The following is a 16,371-nucleotide window of genomic DNA, read 5'->3' as shown; positions in this document are numbered from 1 at the left end:
ACAGCCACTCCTCAGAAGGCTCCGTGCAGGTGCAGGAATGCGCTTGTAATTATAATTTGATAATAATAATTGACAGTTTTAATTACACTGGCAAATTTGGTATATGTAATTCTAAGCCTAGCTGATTTGGACTGTTTCTCCCCTCCTCACCCCCTTGCTTTCTCCTACCCCTTTTCCGATTTTAATTTTCTTTCAACAATGTTCTGAATGTTTAAAAAAAAAAAACTTGTAAGATTAAAGACAAGGGCAAGTCCCTGCAGTTTTCTCACTTATCAAACATCTGAGGGATTTAGCTTGTGAAAGGGGATCAGTCACCAGCAGGAGGGGATCTGTGGCTTGCACTCTCAGTACTGTCAGGCACTCATCATTGAACCACTTTCTGTAGCACAGTGCATCTAAAATGGAACGGAGCTGAGCCCTATATCACACAGACTGAACAGTGCCACTTGGACTATGATTTTTCAGCATAAAATATAAACCTTACATGTTGTAAGGGAAACTGCTGATCACAGCCTGAACCTCTGATTAACCATCTGAGGCAAGTGACGAGTCAGCTGTGGAAGCACAGGTGAAGGTAATTCAGCTGTGCTCCTGAAGGGGTTGGAGCTTGACTCCACCTCTCCTAGATCCCGTTTAAGGGCTGACCACCACTAAAGCAGCATCTCTTTTTGGAGATTGCTCCTTTGTGGAGTTTTTGTGGTGAGCCTCAACACTTGAGAGCATCCGTCTCAACTGAAAGCCTCAGCACTGGTGAGTCTTTTTCTTAGATGTTCTTTGGCTATTTAGTCTGTAATTGCAACTATATACTTATATTATTCCAACTATACATGTGTAAAAGTAGAGGATAAAATGAAGGGGATTGCCCACTAGCACTGTGCAGGTGGGATTATTGGGCAAGGAGCTGCACTTGTTCTGAAAAAGTACTGGATAGGTTTGTGCTAATCTTCTCTACCTGAAAGTGGAAGCGTGGTATGTGGTTATGGAGGTCCTTGCTGGTGTTCTGCCCCGGGCTGCTGCACAGCTTTATGTGTATGCACTCGTTTCTTTTTTTCAACTTAGGCAGGTGTCTGTGGTTCATTTCCCTTCTCACTGTTCAAGCAAATGTCTTCCCATTCGTGGGGTCTTGCATTTTAGTCGTGGCATCTGGATGGTGCCCTGAAGCCTGTTCTTATATTGAGCACAAACACCGTGTGATGTGTTTTCCGTTAACTGCATTAAGGGAAGGCCTGGATCTTGTGGTGGATGCTGGGTGTGGCATATGTCATCTTGTGCCTAAAAATGTCTCTGTTCTCTTGGAGTTTTCTAATTCTTTACTGTCTTTATGTTGTGGTGATGTTAAAATACTATTACGCAGCGGCAGGCCTTTACTGATGTCTTCAATGTGGGCTGTTAAGAAAGAAATAACAGTATATGGACCAAAACCATTTTTAATAAAGTGAGGCAACAGCGCCCACATACTATAGTGATGATTATTTTGGCAAGTCTTGGCCTCCTGCTCGTGCCCCATCACATGAGCCCTGCTGGGAGCTATGCCTAGCTTGTAGTCAGCCCTCAGGTCCCCAGCTCCTTCATTCCAGTGCACTGGCTGCAGGGCAGCACCAGCAGGTGCACCTAATTGAAGGGAATTCATGGTTGAGGTTCTGCACCTGCTTTCCTCAGTTATTCACATGTTTAATGTGATGAGCAAAAGGTGCCTGTGGCAGCAAGCCAGGGCAGCACCAAGATGTGCTTAACCTTCCAAAGCTGCAATGTGATATACTTTGTGTGGAAGGTGGCAGTAAGATGAGCTTGGTAGCAGCAGTTTATTCATGCTGGAGTTAGATTTTAATGCTAATCATCTGAGATAAACCCAGGTTACAATAAACGCCTCCTTCTACAGGCCTCATGCGGGGAGGTTTTACAGCCTCCAAGCATCAAAATCCTCTGCTTTGGTCTATGTTTGCATACCATGCCCCCAAACCTTTGCTTTCATGGCTGTTTGCTCTTATGATGGGCAGGGACAGATGTGAGTTCTGGGTGCTTGCCCAGAGGGCAGGCTGTGCCCATGGGCAGCTTCACAAGCAAATTCCCTTTCACTCATCTGGAAGCACATGCTGCTGGGTGAGGGAGGAAATCGGAGCATTTTGTAACCTACAGCTACTTTCTGTCTGGTCAGAAATAACAGCGTTCTATTGCAGGAAGTGGGTAAAAGTATCACCGCTATTTCTGCCCTGTATCTGTTGTGTTGTAGCACACGGGGGCCCTGACCTTGAACACAAACGTTGGTCCTTCTGTAGCTCATGGCAGTCAGCCCCTGGCGTAGCAATACGCACAACTTCGTTACAGAACCCGAGAGCAGTAAGAGGGCATAGCACCTGTGAGTGAAGGGCTGCACAGCCCTGCGAACACAACGAGAATGCTGCTGGCACGCTCTGCTGCTTAGAAGATGACAATTATTTTATAATTCCACAAAGAAAATGAGGCGGTGTACTTTATTATACCGTATAACCCGATGATCGTTAAGGTCTCTTTCCAATCCAAGCCGTTCTATGATGATTGAAAAAGCAGTTTTCTAAGGGCTGCCGTCAGCTCCCACCAGCGGGGCCCTGTGGCACTGCCCCGCTCAGCGGACATGGAGCGGGCCGGGACATGCACTGTGGTAGCGGCCCCTCCCGCTCCCGGCCGCCGTAGGACGGGCCGCTCTCCGCCCCCCGTGCCCAAGATGGCCGCCCCGGCACTGCCCGCCTCGACTCGCCGCCCGCCGGGGCCGCCGCCGCCTCCCGTCCGCCGCCGGCCGTAGGGAACCGCCGGGCCCTGCGAGGGGAGGCGGCGCCGCGGGGAGGCGGAGGAGCCGCTGTGGGCTCCATGAGGGCTGAGTCCAGCCCCGAGCCCGGCCTGCCCAGGCCGCTGACTCCTCCCTTGGGGAAGGGGGGCACGCGGGGGCCGCCTACGCCGCCGCCCGCCGAGGCCGCCGCCGCGTGACGGAGCGCGCCGGCCCGGGTGGCTGCGGGGCGCCGGGCCTCCGCCGGCGGCTGTGGGCACGCTGCCCCCGCGGGACGGGGCCTCCTCGGCGCGGCGCGGCCCGACCCGCCGGTCCCTCCCTCCCCGCCCTCCGGGATCCCCGGCAGCAGCGACGATGTTTTCTCTCAAGCCTCCCAAACCCACCTTCAAGTCGTACCTTCTGCCGCTGCCTCAGGTAACAGCCTCTCGTCCCCGTTCCCTCTCCGCCCTGCCCTGACCCGAGGCCAGCGCTGCCCTCCCTGCCGGCCTGAGCCCGGCCATGGGGAGCGGCACCTGCGGGCCCGAGCGGCCCCCGGGGATCCCTGCACGGAGCAACAGGAGTGCAGGCGGTGTGTGGAGATGAGTCCCGGTTTGGCTGGGAATACGGCCTTGTGTCCGCTAAACCCGCCCGGCCAGGCTCTCCTGGGGAGTTCAGAGCGGTGCTCCAGGTGCCTGGGACAGCCGCCTCCCTGCAGGAGCGCTGTGCCTTTGTGCTGGGTGGGAACCCAGCAGGAACCACCCTTAGTGAGAGCAGTTCTTTCTCTGTGGCTGTCATTCCTCATGTAATGTTTGCTGGTGGCACAAATAAGTAAATAACAGTAAAACTGCTAGAATTTCTTGTGTGAACCGTGAGCGCTTCCGCACTTGGCAGTCATTTCTTTATGTGTACTTGCAGAGTGCCCGGTTATAGCAGCACATTTAGCAGGTGGATTTGGCTTTGCTTTTTCAGAAAGACTTGGTAAAAGTGATGTCCCAGTGTGGTGTAGTTCTGGGACTGTTGGTCCTGGAAGGTGTTGGTACCACTTTCAATATAGGGAAGGTGAGTGAGCACTGTTATTGTGCTACAGGTTCCCATCATCTTACTGAAGGGTTTTTATTGTTGAAGGTTGGAATTAAAATGCAGGCAGGTATGTTCTAGACTTGGTTTTAGGGAATTCCTCCTAAGCTGGGACAGTCACACACACCAAAAGCCAGAAGAGAACTTTGTGCAAACCTGAATGCCCGTGTCTGTATGGAGTTTGCTGTAGCACTCAAGCTTCTGTGGTTTTTACTCACCTTCTGACTTACTGTGTGCTGAGTCACATGGTTAGTTAGAAGTTAGCACTTAAAATATTATAACATCCTTCTAGTATGGAGCTGAATGTCTGCAGCCTGTTGGTAGCGTTACAAAAAGCTGTTGTTATGATTAGAGCCTCTTTTAAAAACAAACTCTCTGCTAAAAGAACTTTCTCCTTTGCCCAAATGATTGTGTATCTTGTTGCAAAACTGTGATTTTTTTTGTAAAGTAAACTCCCTTTTTTCTTTCCTTCCCTCAGGCTGAAGACCACATCACTTCAGAACCCAGGATTAAAAAACTGGAACCAGTACTTTTGCCAGGTAGGCATAAACCAGCAATTTGACAGTTATCTCAATAGAGACATACTGAAGACTTCTGTTTGTTTTAATAGGTCTGGTAGTATGTAAATTGTTTTCCCTATTTTTCAGTGTATTTTAATTGTAGCATGCGCCTCAAGGGAATAAAACTTCTAAGCAGGGAAGTCTGCTGTTGTTGTAGTTGGTAGGGAGCTGCCTAACCTGTTCACCTAAGGCTGAAACGCTAAAGAAACATGTACACAGTCTTGCCTGGGTGTAGAATAATGTCTTTGTTTTACTGCGAGTCAGACTTATGGAACTGCTGTGTGTTGTGACTCTTTCTGGAAGAGTCTTGCAGTAATCACTTTCTTCAGGTAGTCAGACTTTCACAGGAACGCTGCACCCACTGCTATAGCGTGTTTTGTGGTCTTCCTTGCTTTAAAGGAAAGTACATGTAGAACTTCCTCTAAACAGGCGTGATTGACTTGTAAAAGACTTCTGATATCATCTTCATTCACTTATTCTTAATACACTACTGTTACGTGATTTTTTGGATTTGGTGAATCACTGTGTGAATCAGAAAGGCAGTGTTTTTATTCCTGATCATAGTCACAGGAATTCAAGGAGTTTGCACTTCCACATTTAAAATGAGAAATAATGTTTGGTAAATGACATTTTGATTGATGAAGATTTCCTAAAGCCTTTTTCAGATACCGAAGGAGCAGTCACCTGTTCTCATGATTGCTTTGATCACAGCAATACACACTTGGTCAACTCAAAATCTTACTGTTTCTAAGTGTAGTGTTTAAGTTCAGAACAGATCTGTATGAAGTGTTGTTTGTTTTTTTTTCTTAGTGTTTAGACCGCATGTCACTGAACATCAATTTACTCACACTGACGTTGAGGCTATTGCTATCAAGTTGTCTAAGCTGATAAAGCGTGGTAACTTCCAAGATAGTCAATAGAAGAAAAAAGATGCTCTTGAAAATTGTTTCCCTTGCTGCTTTGTTTTGAACTGATGTTAATGAAGCTGTGCTAATTGCTACATGGTCATATCTGGTGAGGCTCCTGAAGAGGCCAAAATCTGGTAGGAGACACTGAAGTGAGAGAGTAAAAATCAGCTCACTGAAACTCTTTAATGAAGAAAAATAACACATTTTGCTTGGGGCACAGAAGTGCCCTAAGATACATAGCTAAGACTGCTTGGCATTTCACATAGTTATGTTTCTATGCTTCCTAAACTTCTGCTTAATACTTGGCATCTTACTGGTTAGTTGTTATTCATCCAAAGTCTTTGACTCACGAGGAAGTGACTGTGTGTTGTTCTCTGAGAAGTTACACAGTAAATTCAAGGCAGTAAGAAATTGCTTTTCTCAGAATGCTCAAACTATAACACCTCTTGCCTTTGCTGTGGGCGCTTGTATGAGCAACTATAGAAAACAACTCGCATGCAGTAACTTTTTTGCTGTGTGGCTAATCCTTCCCTTGTGAAACTCTAACGTACACTTCTGCTGATGCTGAGGGGGTTTGTTTTTCTCTGCTGAGTTATATTTGTGTCACGTTTGCATCATTTCACTTGGATGTGCTGTCTGTGAAGTCAGCGTTTGGTTGCTTTTGGGACACCTGTAGTTAAGTTGCCTTCAATAGTATAGAAAGTGACTGGAAGAGTGGGATTCAGACCACGAAATTAAAACTTCTATCTCTATATCATTGAGATGCTATTTTGAATTATTCCGTAATAAAATTCATGGCTCCTTTCAGCTACAGTTCTGACTAAATCTTTTAGGGAGCGTTAGTCTGTACAAGGGTGTGGTGAAGCTTAGAAGTGACTTATTTCAAATGAGCTAAATGAAACTCTTCCTGTTTAAGGTTAAGCAGAAGCTGAGTGCATTTTTTTGCTTTTGTCATCAAATGGTGCAGAAGGAAAGTTACAAACAAGTACGTGTTGTACTGTTGGGTAGACTGGCTTTTGGCTTTGTCTTAAGTTACTGGCCAAATTCCAATGCATTTAATTACATTAAAGCTGGCTTGTACTCGCCTGCCAATACAATTTGAGTATGGGATTCTTAGTAACCAATCTTTAACAGTTGTGTGAAACTGCTTTTGCTCTTGGACACAGTCAAACCTGAGTGGCTGAATGTTGGTTGTGCTCCTTTAATTGGCTGGCTCTGAGTTACTCTGAAAATGAATATCGGTGCAGGCTGTTAATTAATCCCTGTAGCAATCCTCAAACACTGCATGTAGCTGTATCAGATTCCTAAATGTAATGATTTTGATATAGCAGTTCACTAAAATTCAAAAGAACTATAGCTAAATAGCCTGCTGTCTAACCTGCGCTGTTATGCAGGGGAGGTTAAGAAAGGGAGCTCCAGACATGGAAATAAGATGAGTCAAGTTAGAAAATGACGAGGCTTTTATTTCTAAAAAGGAAACCAATAACAAAAATATATCTTGGCATTTATATTGGCATCAACTTTGAACCCGTAGAACTTGTTTTCAGATTTCCCTTTGGTTCATGGAGGAATAGATAGACAGCTTCAACTTTTGGAGCAAAAGCCTAGATTGTGATGGAGCAGCCGGCCCTGAGGATGGTGTGCCTTTAAGAAATGCAACAAGACATTTTTAAGCAAGTAAAAACAATGGTAGTTGGTGGCAACACTGATACAGCTGTAATGAAAAGCAAGTCATTTCATAGAATCTGGTGCAGTTTCATTTCAAAACACATTCTAACGTTTTAGGCTGGAGTTAAAGAAATGCATTCTTTCTTCTTTCTGTATTTCTGTTCTTCTAGTCTTGTTCTCTCAAGACTTTTTTGCTTGATTTAAAGAGTTGGCCTGTGTATCAGTTTCACTTATTTTTCTGCTTTGTTTGCATAGCTTGGTCCAAGAGGGAAAACAGAGGAGTGGCAAGTAGCCTGCTGCAAACTCATTAAAGTGACTCGCCTAGGTAACATGTAATTACTTGGGTGCTCTGGGGAGAGTTCAGAGTGTGATACAGCTATCGTTACTGATACTAAACTAAAGCTTGAGGGTGTGTTTTGTTCTGGTAAGAAATTGTAGTGTACTTTCTGGCATTTTTGAGACATCAGCCGAAACATTCAAACAAAATTATGCGACTTTGGAATATACTGCTGTATATATTTTTGTGATTTTCATGAAAAACAGTGTATGGTGCAATGTGTGGATAGCTGAAGAACCAGTCCGGTATCTGTACTGTGAGCAGTGCTGCCCTGTGCTGAGGGCATGATGAGCCATAAAGGTCCTCACAAGCTGCTCTGCAGGAGGTCACCCAACTTCTGGAACATCCAATTAAGAGCGAGGAAAGGATTCTTCCTCCGGAATCATAATACCCACTTGTAGTAATTATTTTGAAGTAGTGCTCTGTGTGCAGAGCTGTTAGTAGATTAAGGTAATATTTGCTATCTGTAAGGCTTTACAAGCCAGCTAGAAATAGTTGTCATGGTTTTAAAAAGTTTATAGGGTAACATTACAGAAATGAACTGAGTTAGAATATCATATTGATCATAAATATGTGTATCATAATATGCGTATTCATCATATGCTTAAAGGTGTTACTGGTGTTGATCTGCTGTTGCAGAGCAGTTACTTGTAGTCTCTTGTGCCATGTTTCATGCTTAGATGCAGGGTCAGTCTGCTTCTCCTGCCTTCTCTGCTTACTTCAGTGTGTGGCACAGTGATTTCATTTCGGAGTAACATGATGGGGAGCTCAAAGTGAGGAGTCCTGGAGGCTGTGTTTTCATATTTAATTCTTCTGGCAGAATTTTCCATTTTCTTTGATGGTATCGTCAGCGAGCTCACTGACGGTACACTTAATCCCACAGTCTGTGTCATTGCTAAAGGTGTTGAAGAACACCAGTATGAAGACACCTGGACATAGATCCACTGACCACAGCACTCTGGCTGTGACCTTCCAACCAACTCCTTATTCATCAGTCCACCGTTCAAATGCAAATCGCTCCAATTTAGAGATGGGGATGTGGTGCAGGGTCATGTCAGAGGCCTTGCACAAGTCCAGGTAGATGACTGTAGTTGCCCTCCCATAGTCCATCAGTGCCACCTCTCCATTACAGAAGGCCACTGCGTTGGTCAGGCATGTGTAATCTGCCCTTGGTGAAGCCATGGTAGATGTCCTGGATCACCTCCTTGTCTTACATGTGATTTCCTCTGAACGTTTTCCTGTTGTGCTGTGTTCTAGTTGAGGTTTAATAGCTTGTTGTGTTCAAGTTTTTCACCAATATATATTTATTTTTTATTTAGTAATACCAATTTGATTGGCTTAACATCTCTTTTGTCTTGGTTTGTTTTCTGTTGATTTTGTATGTCCTTTGATAGGCAGCTGAGTGTAGAGTTTTGACTGTGGGATCTTTTTAAGACTATCATGGAAAGCTTTAATCTTTTAGAAGTGTATGACTCTCTTTTGATTTAGCTCCCAGCTCTTTTCCTACTCTTTCTCTGCTTCACAAGTCCTTACAATGCTCAATCATTTTCCAGAACAACTGCAACACACCTTGTGACAGGAGGGGGAAAGTACTTTCTGGTGAGGCACCATGGCATGTGGTACACCAGGTACATTCATTTCATTGCCCCCTGACTGCTTTGAGCTGCTGTGCCTTTTTGGTTTGTGGCATCCCAGAGCTGTAGAAGAGCAGTGATGGTGCTGCAGTGTGAGTACATCTGCCAGCACTGTGACAACGGGGCAAGAAGTAGGGTCTGAGTCACTGAGCTCAGTGTGAACCCCAGAGATTTGTCACGTTTGCTTTTCTTGTGTATTAGAAGTAATCTCTTAGTTTCCTCCTGGAGGTGTTAAAACAGGGGTTCTTTAATTGCCTGGTGTAAGTCTCTGTCAAGTAACTTGCAAGTGCTGTTCCTGAGTGTGCCTTTTGCCACGTGTGTTTGTGAATAGACTGTTGACATTCAGACACCTACTGCTTGATCTGTTACATCTATTCACTTGTGGGTGGTGAATAGCGAAGGCCGATCAGTGCTGAGAGCTGAATTGAACTTGTGTGAACTGCAGTGCTGATCATTTCCAGAGCACTCTCAACTGTTGATGCTCATTTCCAGCACTGTGGTTTTTAGCCAAGGCTCGCTTGCTTGTGCAGCTGATGAAGATGTTGTGGAGTTGGGGACTTTTTCCTGATCTGAGTTTCTAATTTAAATAAATTACTTAAATAATTAAACTCTAGATTTGAACACAGAACCAGCAGCTTTCAGGAAAGTTGCCTTTCACATCGAGACAAGTTTAAAAACAAACCCAGCATTTTACTTATATTTAGAGTGATTGAGGTATCACTTACAGTAAGTGCGTTTTAAATGCACTCTGCAGTTATAGTTCTAAGGTTTGTTTGCTTGACTCAGTAAACCCGTGCTTTGGGCTCAGCTAACTGCAGTTTTGGTTTTGTTTGAGCTTATTTTATTTCTAAAGGCATCATACAAGTGCTACTGAAGCAGTCTGCAGGTAGACTCTGAATTCCAAGTACTGTCTTATGTGAGTGGATTTTACTGAGTGGAATCTGTTCTGCTTTCTTTGTTGTGAATGTGTAGCATGTATTTATTAAGGTTTCTGACTAGTATTATGTTTTTAGTGTTGGTACTTGTATACGAAGGCTAGTTTGTATTTGCAACTTACAGCTTAGCTGTAGTGAAAGAAGGAAATTGTCCGGATGTGTTTTAAAATAAAATGTGCAAGGAGGAGCATTAAAATATTCTACAGAAAAGCCCAATAGTGCCACATGTCATAAGGGCCACAAAGGGAATAAAAACATACTGTACTTTTGGGGTTGTCAGCTGACCAAACAGCTGCTTATTGGTCTTGCAGCACTTATATTTATTACCAGTAAGAGAAGTTCTCAGCAGACTGATTCCCAAGAAGTGTACGTTTCTCTATTGACCTACTTATTCTTAGCCAGCCTTGAGTAATTCACGCTAGTCCTGTAAGTATTCCGCAAGTTCGGAGCAGCCTCTTGTATTGGTGACATTGTGATAAAGTAACAGGCTGAGAGCTGCAATCATCTCAAATGGTTACGGATTATAGTAGTATGTAAACAAAGTCAGGGTTTGGGAATCTGTAGTTTATGTAGCCAGACTAAAAATATGCAAAGCAAAACCCTTTCCTTCCTCGCCAGCTTCCCTACTGTGTTATGGAACTGGGACCAACTCAGTGCTAAACCTTCTGTTTTTTTTGTTGGTAGGATTGTTTTAGTTCAGCCTAAAAATCCATCCTGATGCCAAGAAGCAGTTTACAGTTTAATTTGCACAGTCACAGGTGTGTTCCTATTAACAGCTTTGTACTGACACTTGTTAGTGCTGCTGTAGCACAAACCAGATCAGAGCTATTTCAGTTGAAATCGGGACTGAAGAAAAATGCATAGTTAGAATTTTCAGCTGGATCGGTTCTGTGGTGCAGCCAATAGTCTTTCACAAATGGCATTGCTAGCACAAGGGTTGAGCTGGGAATAACTGTGAACTGTATCGTAGGTTTCTGCTGGATTAAAGCAACTGTGTGATTGGATTTTTGAGCTCTGCAATAGTTTGCTCTGGCTCTGGTCACTAATGGGAGCGTTCCTGGTAATGGATGGGTATTCCCTTCTGGTCACTTGAGCTCCTGCTGGGTGGCTGCTTTATGTTCCCACATCCTGCATTACTGGCCCAATGGGGTGTGCATACAGATTCCTTATGGTCTGTTTCTTTTGTAAGGCTCACAACTACCAGCTGCTATTATGCAGATGCCCTTTTTACTCCTGCAGTCTTGAACAGCAGAAGAATAGAATCATGGAATCACCAAGTCTGGAAGAGACCTCCAAGACCATCCAGACCAACCATCCACCTGCCAGCACCATTTGCCCACTAAGCTGTGTCCCTCAGTGCTGCACTGGGATGTTTCTTGAACAGCTCCAGGGGTGGAATTGTTCTCTTTTTTTGAAGACTTTCACCAAACAGTCGTTGTTTTTGCTGTGTTTTTCCTCACTATTTCTGAAATTTAAAGAAGCCTTTCATGCCCTACTTTTTGTTAGCATACAAGAAAAACTGTACAGTATCCATTTATGGTATTTTAATAACAGTTTTTCTCAATCAGGCTGGTAAAGCAAGCTTTTGTGGTGCTGTGCTTTTAAAACACACCACTCTCCAGTAAGTGGTGAGCAGGGGTTCTTTGACAGAAATGTGAGGTCCTTCTATTTGATATTGATGCAGATAGAAAACAATGTGTGTATGTTCTGCTCCCTGCTAGTCACAGTACTGAGCTGTCCTTTTGGAACGATGCTCGTACTTTTGTTTTCCCTTTGCATTCTGCAGGTGTACAGAAACTTAAGTGACGTAAATTATTTGTTAGGTAACTGTGAAAATACTGGGAAACAGTAGAGAGGAAAAAAGTGGTTGATATCTGTTGTGAGGCTTTTTGTCTTCACTGTGTCTTAACCCCTAAATGCACTGTAAGAGCTTGGGAGAATTAAAGAGAATGATTATTTCATGAGCTTACAAATAGTTAAGTTTGTATGTGGTTGAGCACACTGAGCAGGCGATTCCTTGCAGGACTGGATTAGGAGCATTGATGTCCAAATGCTGACAGCATACTAATAAATCCATCCTGGGTTTGTATTCCAACTACAAGAGAAAAGCCGTCTGAGTGGAGGAGAATGCTTCAGATTGCAGTTGCTTATTAATGAAACTTTTCCTTTAGAAAGTGTTTACTCAAACTGAAGTTAATTATTCACCAGTCATTTTGGAACGGTTTTAGACTTGCATCTTAGTAAATACAAGTGAGCTTATTAATGTTTGTCTTCAGTTGGTAAATGACAGCTTGAAATAACTGTTTTACTGTTGTGATCTTTTTAGACTCAATCTTTCACACAAGCTGCTTTTCTGCTTCCTCAGTTGGGTGTAATTGCTGTTGACCAATTATCCACCAAGGAATACTAGAACAGAGTTGGGCCCAGGGCTGGGTGAGTGAAGGGTGCTGTTACCTGTAGCCACGAGGTGCTGGTGATCACTGAGCTCTGCCACTCCTGTCCCCCTGCATGTTTGCTCCTGAGTTTTCATTGGGTTGTAACGAGTTGTGTATTATGGTTGATGAGGTGCAGTGTATACCATGAATTCACTTTACATCTGAAATATGGGAAAGTCGCATTAGGAATGCTTATGGGAAGCTTGGCACAATTTTTCTGAAGTCAATTGGTTTCCAAAGCCGTATTTTCCAGGAAAGGTGTTTGTTGGATACGTTTTTCAGTCTCTCCTGTTATTTTTGTGATTCATGCATTCAGTATAAAAATACTTTATTAATTGTTATTAGGCTTTATACTCAAGGGTGGCAGCCTGTAATTTTCCTTCTGGTTTCCTGTCAGAGTTTAAACAAACTGCTCTTGTCTCCCGAGATGGTTCTTTGACTGCTGGAGTCACATGGAGCATTGACTGCTGTTCCGTGTCTGGAACAGCTTGTGACTGTTTACTGGAAAAAAGCAACAGCTACATTGTAAAAATGTGCAGCGTAATATCTCTGAATAGCTCTGTTGTCGGCACATAGGAAAATCACCTACTGAGCTACAAGTACAAGGAGGTTTCATTGTGCAAGACCAACGCATTATTACTTATGTTTAGCAACTTTCTTAAAGCTGTGTTGTGCTTGGAAGGCTCGCACCTCATTATATTGCTCATTACAGACGTCTGAATGAGGGATGAGCGTTGGGTCAGCGTAAAATTCCAAACCTGCTATTTAAAAAGACTTGCTGAGGCTTCTGAAAACTGCATCTACTTTGTGTTTGTGCGGCAAACTTTCTCGTGCTTGGTTGTAAATACGTTTAAATCCTTCAGCTGAAATCAGTATGTGTACACCGTGTCTTATAACACTAGTGTTCCAAATGGGTAGTTCTGCTCTAGGCACGTAAACCTGAGTGCAAAACAGAAGGTCCAAATGAGGCCAAAAAATCCAGAGTGTATTTGTGTTGGAAGAAATGAGAATGAATGAAGCTGCACTAAAACGGGATTGAAATTACCATGTTGTAGTGTAGCTACACAATTACAAGGAACAGAGGGAGGAAGTGAAAAGGACCAGCTGAAGACTTGCTGAAGAAAATGATGTGTCGGGCATATTTGTAACTGTAGCTGATCCAAATTGGAGAGATTTGTAAAGGCATGAAGTACTCAAATAGCTTTGTAATAGTAATTTGTGCTTTGAGCAAGAGCTTATGCTAATAAGAAACTATTCCACTGGATAACTGATAGGAGAATGTTACATGGAAAATACCTGCCTTGGGCATTCTCTTGTTGTGGTGGTGTTTTTTGGGTGTTTCTTTTTTTGCTCTCTGTATCTTTTAATTAGCAATGTGGTGGTATACTGGTGTATTTGATATACTGGTGTATTTGAGAGAGGGGGAAGAAGGGTAAATATTTAGGTTTGGAAGAACTGACTTGAGCAGGGAAGAAGCCTGGTGGGCAGAGAACTCAGCACTGAGTAGTTGAACAATAACACCAACAGTGAGAAGGAATTGCTTAAATACAGTTTGTGCTTTTGCAGTTACTTAAGCAAGTAGCTCGTTAGGAGAAAACACAGGGTGTTAAGAGGCTTCAGGCCAGACTGCTAGAAGTACTGTAATATTTTAATTTCAGTGCTTAGAAATAGGCCGCTTCATTTTTATGTACTTCATTGTAAGATGTTTTCAATTGCTATGGACTCTTTACTGGCTTTTGTAGGCATGTTTAACCACATCTGAGAAAACATTTTGAAGGCCCAGCACGTCAGCCTGACCTTGGAGCATCTTCCCAACTCTTCCTATTTCTGTCATAATAAAGGCTGTACCCCTGTGTACAGTAGTTCAGTGAAACTTGTTCCCTTACATCTTCTAGCTGGAAGGACGTGACAGCCCTCCAGAATACTGATCGTGATTCTGCCAGCTCAGGACCGCAGTGCAAGAAAATATTGTGTGTGACAGCTGAAGTAAAAGGAGGAATTCCATTTGCTGCTGCTCTCAGTGACCTTCAGGCTGATGACTGATCATCTGGGGGCAAGAGAGGGAGTTACAGCCATGTAACTTAAGTTACAGCTTAGGAGGAAAGGCACGTGCAGAGACTGGAATTCAAGACAGGAGAAGGATGCGTTTCTGAAGTCAGGTGCCCAAGTACTGGAAATGCTGAGGAGAGATGCTTGAATTGATGGTTACGTGGGTGCCATAACCCCTTCTCTATCAGTGGAGGGATGGCAGGTTTATTCAGAGCTGTATCTATATTCATAGAGCACACAGGTGACTCCTTACTGCCATCTGTATAGTTGTCCAAAGAACTGGCTGTGTCCTTTCAAAGCACAGGGCATTCTGAGATGGCATCTTAGATAATTGGGTCTAGATAAGCAAGATAGTCTTCAGTGGTCTTTAGTCCTTACCCTTTGTTTAACACAAATAACCAAACAGAAAAGACCTCTGCAGCTAATGTAAAAGTACCCTTTCCTTGAGCATGTTTCTTTACTACACTACTTGCAGAAGGAAGTGGTTGGTGGCAGAAGTGATAGCCCTATATAGAAGTGAAATAAACAACCAAGTTCTCTTCCTGAGGAATGAAATTACCATTTAGCTTCCAGAAGCCTCTGGTGTAGAACTAAAAATCAACACTGTGTGCAGGAAGTTACTTTTTTTTCAGTGAAAAAAGTCATTCTCATTTACTTTTGACTTCTTGATTTCAAAGGTCGCCTTGGTAAGTTGAAGGTTTTTTGTTGATGCTTGTATCTTCTGTTTTGCAGAATGAGGTGGTTAATCTCCTTCATTAGATGGTTGCATTGGAAACTTAGAATCAAGATTTATGTGGCTACATTTTTTTTTTCCCTCCCCTTTTTCTGTTTTAGGTGAAATTGTGGTAAATGAAGTCAATTTTGTGAGAAAATGCATCGCAACGGATACAAGTCAATATGACCTGTGGGGCAAACTGGTTTGCACTAACTTCAAGATTTCCTTTATTACGGATGACCCAATGCCACTGCAGGTTTGTTACTACTCATGTCACTACATCATGACAATACATGTGACAGACAAAGCTGATTTTATTAGGAGGGGAAAAAAGAACCTGTCTTGTCATTGATATAGTTATGGTGCCTTCTAGCATAAAGCAAGCTGAACAATGCAGTTAAACTATCCTGTTCTGAATGCACTGCTGTTCCTTTCCTTAATCAGGAATATAAGAGCAGAGCAAGTGTGGGGTGGAAGTACAGCCTGCTCTATTTACTTCTGTTTATTCAGGCTTTATGGGGAAGTGGTTTTACAAAAGGTAAAGCAGGAATTATATAAAGAGATGCTCCTCCTTGAGGAGGAAAATTGAAAACGTTCCTTTTCTTACACAAGTGTCAGATCAGCGAAACCCTTAATGTGTTCGACTTTTGAGATTACAGAAAGAAGGACAAAGTGACTGTGAAATGAGTTTTCATCTTAGCTGAGGCTACAGCAAAAAGAAGGAAACCAAGCCTTTGTCAAGAGCAGAACTGTGAAATTCAAAATCCTGATCAGTTCTCTTTGAACAGCACAGCACATGGTGCTGTTTGGAAATCCAAATTGTGAGCTGTGCGCTATCGTCAGTGGAGTGGTCTTGTATTCATTTTGCAGTCTTCAAAGAACTACTGCATTATCTGTGCAGGTATAAAGCTCCAAAAGTACACGGACACTTTGTCAGGATCACTGTGTTTTGCAAAAGCTGCTTCAAGAAGTTAAATCTTCAAGACCAAAACATTTTTTTTGGTCATGCAGCAATCATCAAATCTTATTGGCATTTAACTGATTGTGCCTTTGTTCTAAGGAGCAAAAGTAGATGGTGTTACTTGTTCCTCTAAAAGCAGTATGTCAATTTAATGGCTACTTTTTTAAAGTGCATGTTGAAGTTAAGTGCACTTAAGGTTGTTACTGTTCAATTGTGTTTTCCTGCTCTGGTGATTCGGGATAGGGTTGAGATTCTCGCTGCTTTTGTTCTATGTGAAAGGAGTAAGTGGCCACCTGCAGTGTACTGTCAGTAAGGTGGACTCAGAACACTCAGAATAGTCTGTACTGGGGAA

General features: G+C 43.3%; 1 protein-coding gene across 2 annotated transcripts in view; it reads left to right on the top strand.

Annotated features, from left to right (window-relative positions):
• Nucleotides 1–665: 665 nt before the first annotated feature.
• The window catches only part of MTMR10 (myotubularin related protein 10), a 36,355-nt gene continuing 20,649 nt past the window's right edge, over nt 666–16,371 (top strand). Inside the window, exons 1-3 of one of the 2 annotated variants that reach the window (XM_085515732.1) lie at nt 666–750; nt 4,296–4,356; nt 15,178–15,314. In XM_085515732.1, the coding sequence (XP_085371858.1) occupies nt 15,303–15,314 (12 nt within the window). In that variant the 5' untranslated portion in view covers nt 666–750; nt 4,296–4,356; nt 15,178–15,302. Of the gene's footprint in view, nt 751–2,678; nt 3,176–4,295; nt 4,357–15,177; nt 15,315–16,371 lie in introns of those variants that run through there. The other variant, XM_015872670.3, reaches the window with a different exon arrangement.

Source organism: Coturnix japonica, chromosome 14 (genome assembly GCF_054131305.1).
Source record: "Coturnix japonica strain WE chromosome 14, WE-NBRP24, whole genome shotgun sequence".
NCBI lineage: Eukaryota > Metazoa > Chordata > Aves > Galliformes > Phasianidae > Coturnix > Coturnix japonica.
Note: the sequence above shows the minus strand (reverse complement) of the source record. Positions and strands in the feature narration are given on the sequence as shown.